General features: G+C 35.2%; 1 protein-coding gene across 1 annotated transcript; it reads right to left on the bottom strand.

Annotated features, from left to right (window-relative positions):
- Positions 1 to 1,159: 1,159 nt before the first annotated feature.
- LOC101311758 lies at positions 1,160 to 4,354 on the bottom strand. The gene is made up of 4 exons (XM_004297820.1): positions 4,085 to 4,354; positions 2,640 to 2,714; positions 2,505 to 2,546; positions 1,160 to 1,993 (listed from the first exon to the last, which is right to left on the bottom strand). The coding sequence occupies exons 1-4, from the start codon at positions 4,352 to 4,354 to the stop codon at positions 1,811 to 1,813; spliced, it is 570 nt and encodes a 189-aa protein (XP_004297868.1). The 3' UTR covers positions 1,160 to 1,810.
- Between the last annotated feature and the right edge of the window lie 1,174 nt (positions 4,355 to 5,528).

The following is a 5,528-nucleotide window of genomic DNA, read 5'->3' as shown; positions in this document are numbered from 1 at the left end:
TTGCCGTTCATTAATCCTTATTTGCGCATTTTAGCTACTTTTCTTCTCTCTATGACACAAACCTATAAAAACACTAAAATAATATAAATCAATCACAAATACGAGAATTAAACACAAATATGAAGATTAGGAGTTATATAAATATAGGATAATATGAGCACATCAGCTTGCCCGGATTGGTGGCCGGAGGAGGAAGTTCCGGCGACGGAGGGCTTTGGGCAGTCGGACCTTTCAGGTCTGATATCTCTCTCACGGCGGCGCTAGGGAGCCTCTCACCGGTCCAGGAAAGAAGCTAGGTCGACGGCCGACCGTTTGGGACTGGTGCGGCGGCGAACGGTGGCCGGACGGCGACGGACGGGCGGCTGGAAATTCTGGCAGGGGAGAGAACTCGGGAAGAAACCGGGAGAGAAGAGAAGTGAAAGAGAGAATGGGCTTTGACCCCAAAAATGGCCCAGTCCCCAAAAATACCCACACTCCATAACATAAAACACCCCAATAAAAATACTCTAACAAAAATTATCTTTTACTAGCTAAAATTTACCATTTTTTACCGTCGTCACATTTTTCTCCTACAAATAATCCTCCGAAATAAACGTCCCCAAAACCTCTCTAGGGACCAATTAAACTAATAACTCATTGATGAAGACGGTAAAATTCTTATTAATACCAAATTAGTAAATAAGATAAAAATTTAAGAGTCGGGATGTGACAACTACAGAAAGATAAATATGGTCTTTTACAATCCAGACTTGTTAGTGCTTAGTTTTTTTGTTTTGAGGCTCTTAGCCCCTTCATGTGACCCAAAATATTTATGTTCAAAATTTTACGGTTGCGCGCTTACACAGTTATACTTGACATTAACATAATAATTATCTTAGTCAATACATGCTTTCACGTTCTTCACGAGAAGACTTGTAGGTTTTGTCCTTTTGTTTTTTTCTTTCTTCTTTCTATTTGAGGTCTCCATGAAAAATTAACCTTATCCAATTAAGAACATCTGCTCTACTTTGAGTTAGACTGTGATGTTGCTAAAAACAATTTGTTACCACATCAAATATTTATATTGCATAAATATATATGGTGTTTATTGCTTAACTAGAATAGCTGCCCGCGCTTTGCCGCAGTGTTTTGTCTGTTTATATATTTGAAGAATTAGATATAAAATGAAAATCAGAATATAGCATTTAGTAGCACAGAACATATATTACAATGAAGCTAGAGTCATTCATTTCAAAATAATAAGGCTCCAATTGTTAGCAGTAGAAAGCAGAGAGCATAGTGTGGAGCATGATCAAAAAGTTAACTCCAGTTTTGATTATACAAAATGCTTTGCTGTTAGCCAAAAATGCAGTCATACCTCTACCTGTTCACAACTTAGATAAGTTGAACAAAAATTGTATATACACAGTGGGGTTCACATTTAGTTAATCTTCTACTTCTGGTTTTGGTTCTTGCTTGTTGAGGATGATATTGGTTCGCTGATTTCCTTGTCACATCAAATTGAATAATTATTAATAGGTAGATTAGAGAAAACGGCACTAATAAATAGATGTGAATAACTACTAATATAGATGTGATTGTTATCAAGTTTTGCGGACAAATAAAGATATCTATGCAGAGTTTATGGAAGTTTCAGGAGAGCGAGATAGAACAATGAGATCGACTATGCAAGTTTTAGAAGACCCTAAATCAAAACATCAGCCCAAAGCTAGAGCACCTAATATGGAAGCCCAATGAGAGGTAATGACCAAACAAAACATTCAAACAAACTTAAATGAACTCACATAATTTACAATGTGCTGTCAAACTTTCATAGAATCGCATATGAATACCCAAACTTATAAACCAAACCACAAAATTCAAAACAAAATTGAACAAAAACCTCAAAAAGGGTACTGAAATTTGTCAACTTTACCTTCAATGAGAAAGTCAAAAGCTGATTCAAGAAGGCATTAACTTTATCCTTGTACAGATATTGTTGTCCCGTAAATTCCTACATAACAAAATACACAATCAAAATCCAAAAAAAAAAACTAACAATGAAAATAAAAGATGCAAAAGAATTACATTCAACCATTTTTAAACAAACTCAACCTAGCATGAACAACATCAATAGACCATGATAAATCTCAGATCGGTTACCTTAAAAAATATCATTTTTCTTTATCATTTTTCTGTTAATAGTACCCCTCATGAGAATGTGATCAATTTAAACACTAACTTCCTATTAGGATTTGAGAGAATATATTTCCTTAGAAATCCATTCATAACACTAAAGAAGAGCTAGCATGTTACAATTATAAACAAACACATTCAAAGAGAAACAAAAGAAAGTGTAAATGAAGAAGAGCATCTAAGGACCATGAGAGAAACAATATAATATCATTGATTAAAAAAAAAAAAACAAAAGAAGGAAAGCAAAATCATGATTCTAATTCAATTCATGTAGATTATACCAAGTGTATAAAAGCACTGATATCAACATTCAAATTGAGAAGTGATACCTTGTGATGGTCTGCTGAAAGCTTCAGGTTCAGCAAACCAAACTAAACCCAGCAAATTTCAGAACTTTAACAATGGAGAAGTGAGAAATCATAGCCAAAGTAAATCAGGGGCAGCAGAGAAAAAGGGAGTCTTACCCAGACCCAGAATAGTTCACAAATTATTAGAGAGCATTCAGATGCACTATTTTTCCAAAAGCTTGAAGATGCACTCTTCTTCCAGAAGCTTTGTCAAATCTGAAAAAGTTAAGTAATGCGTCTGTCCGATCTGAGAACCCAGGCAACCAAGCAAGAATCAAATTTCAAGATCGCAAAAGTTAAGTCAAATCCTGCCAGATAAGAATTTGCAAGCCAAACCTTTTGTTATGCGCCTTCAACTCAACTTGCATTCGCGAGAGTTTGATAGAGAGTGAGAGTTCGACAGATCGAAGCAGAGATATCAATCCCAGCGAGGAGAGAGATTGAATCCAATTGCAGTATGAAGATAACAAATCTTGAGGGAGATAAATAGAGAGATAAAGAGCGAGAAAGATCTAGAGATTTTTTTTTTCCCGATGAAGGATCTAAACAGTTTGTGAGAGAGCGAGAGAGAACTATAGACGCAGCTAAATTAAAAAATAAAAATAAATAAATTAAAAAAATAAAAAAATCTTTGCAGCACAGCACTGTTCACGGGATGTTCACGAGAACAGTACTTAGTGAATAGTGCTGACGTCAACACAAAATATATATAGGTTAAATTAAAGCTGTGTCATCTTTGAGTCCCTTTTAAAGGGTTTCTAAGTAGTTTTCTGGCATTTTCTTTTTCTGGGGATATACTACACAGTTTTTCTGCATACTACTCACACACCATAAATTTATAATTAATCACCATCTTAATACACTTTGTTTAAATCTTATATTTTTATTGTGTGTTAGTAGTACGCAGCCATTTTTTATGTTATTAACTTATTATATGTATGTTTTAGTATGTAATCTATCATATATTCCAAAACAATCTAATTGATATGTACCAACTTTAGCTCATATATATCCTCAAAGCTTTTAGCATTTGGCCTCTCTTGTATATGCATTCTTATGTCACTCGATCTATACAATAATTTATATTGTCACATCTTGCTTTCTAAAAAGTATTACTGTATTTTAGGGTCTTTAGGTAGGGCTGGATACTACTAAAACTTTATTATGTTTCACTCTGGTGTATACCTAAAATGATGCTATATACAGTTTTGGATGCATATATGAAATGTGTGTTTTGTAACGAGGATAATGAAACGATGGACAATTTATTTGGTTACTGCAAATTTGCAACTTCTGTGTGGAATGCAGCTGCCATGACTCCTCTTATTGATCGGGAGGAAGGCTTTATTAAGGTGGCGCGTAAATGGTTTATAGATAATCACTATGACTAATCTTTTTGAGAAATTTATTGTAACTTGTTGGCAGATATGGAAAGACAGGAATGATGTGGTTTTTAGGGGCAAAACCCCTAGATCCAATGCCACAGTAGCTACTGCTGCAGCTCATCTACAGGCTATGAGTAATACTCAGAGTGATCCTAGTTCAACTAGGAATTTGAATACTCCCGGAACAAACTCTGAAATGATCAGGTGGTCACCACCCCCTCTTGATAGGGTTAAAATCAATTTTGATGGCTCAGTCTGGAGGAACTCTGCAGCAGGAGGATTCGTAATCTGAACCCCTAATGGCAATCCACTTGTTGCAGGTTCTTCCAATTTCGGAATAACCACAATCTCAGTTGCAGAAGCCTTTTCACTCTGAAATAGCATCATTTGTGCCAAGGAGTGAGGCTTGTCCAGAGTGGAGGTTGAAGGAGACTCGAAGCTTGTCATCAATGCAGTTAATGACACTGTTGCTACACCGTGGAGGATTCTCAAGCTTGTTCAAGAAATTATAATTTTGAGGAACTCCTTTGATTATATTAGTTTCAAGCATGTTTTTAGAGAGGTCAATTTTGTAGCTAATGTTGTTGCAAATTTTGGCCACAAAGTAAGAGATGTTTGTTTCTGGTAGAAGAGTGTTCCTCCGGAAGCTAGCCTAGTGCTGTCTTTTGACTCAGTAAACCGCGGGTGCTTTAGAAGTACCTCCATTTCATCTAGTTGGTTTTTCATCAAAAGTAAATAAATACACCGGTGGAGCTACCATGGCACCCTCCGTAATTTCTCGAAACATGTCAGCTTATTGCTTTTTCAATAAGGCAAAAGGGGTTAGCTCTATAATTATAAAGGTTTCCCTCCCCCCCCTCCTCTTCCTATCCAATAATGTTATGACACCAAAGGAAGGGTTTTAGCTCTATAATTACAAGTTTCAGCAATTTTTATTTTGATTTATACAATTTTCTAACCTTGACACATCAAAAGTTAGGGAGCCCTTCTAGTGAGAATTCTTAAGTTGAGGACTAGTTAAGGACTTTTCGGTTTATAGTTTAAAATATCCATTTTTCGATCACATTTTGACATCTCATCCGTTCAGTTTTTAGGTTTATATGAGTAGATCATTTCTACTAATTTTCAACCAAATCGGTGTTCGTTAAGATAACAAACTAGATCAATTAATAGACGAACCAAATTTGTCAAATATAAACCGTTCAAGTTCATAATTGATAAATCACACTTATGAATGCCTTAACAATTTTCAATATAGCTGAAAATTTGGAGAAATGATCTACTCATAAATACTTATAAACTGAACGGTCAAGATGTGGATATAAGATTGAAAGGTGGGATAAGCCGAAAAATCCTTAACAAGTCTTCAACTTAAGGGTCCTCGTTAGAAGGGCTTTCTCAAAAGTTAATCAATTCTTGCTTTTTTGTATGCTATTTACTTTATATCTTATTAACTATTAGCTTTACATACAACATATATACTTTTATAGAGTTTAAATTATGCATGAAAAAGAAGTTCAAATGCATGCAACTGATATATAATGTTGTTATTGATTCGAAAATGTTACATTGTTTTCATACTTTATATCTGGACCCCCTTAATCCTCCAATTCTGGCTCCG

This window comes from Fragaria vesca, linkage group LG4, assembly GCF_000184155.1.
Source record: "Fragaria vesca subsp. vesca linkage group LG4, FraVesHawaii_1.0, whole genome shotgun sequence".
Lineage (NCBI taxonomy): Eukaryota > Viridiplantae > Streptophyta > Magnoliopsida > Rosales > Rosaceae > Fragaria > Fragaria vesca.
This window is presented reverse-complemented; position numbering and strand designations above follow the sequence as displayed.

Coding starts and splice junctions, on each gene's coding strand:
- LOC101311758 (XM_004297820.1), bottom strand. CDS start 4,354: ATGACAAGCTTCGAGTCTCCTTCAACCTCCACTCTGGACAAGCCTCAC. Junction 2,715..4,084: donor TTTCAGAGTTTGTTCCGGGA/GTATTCAAATTC, acceptor TTCTGGAAGAAG/AGTGCATCTTCAAGCTTTTG. Junction 2,547..2,639: donor GTGAACTATTCTGGGTCTGG/GTAAGACTCCCT, acceptor TGCTGGGTTTAG/TTTGGTTTGCTGAACCTGAA.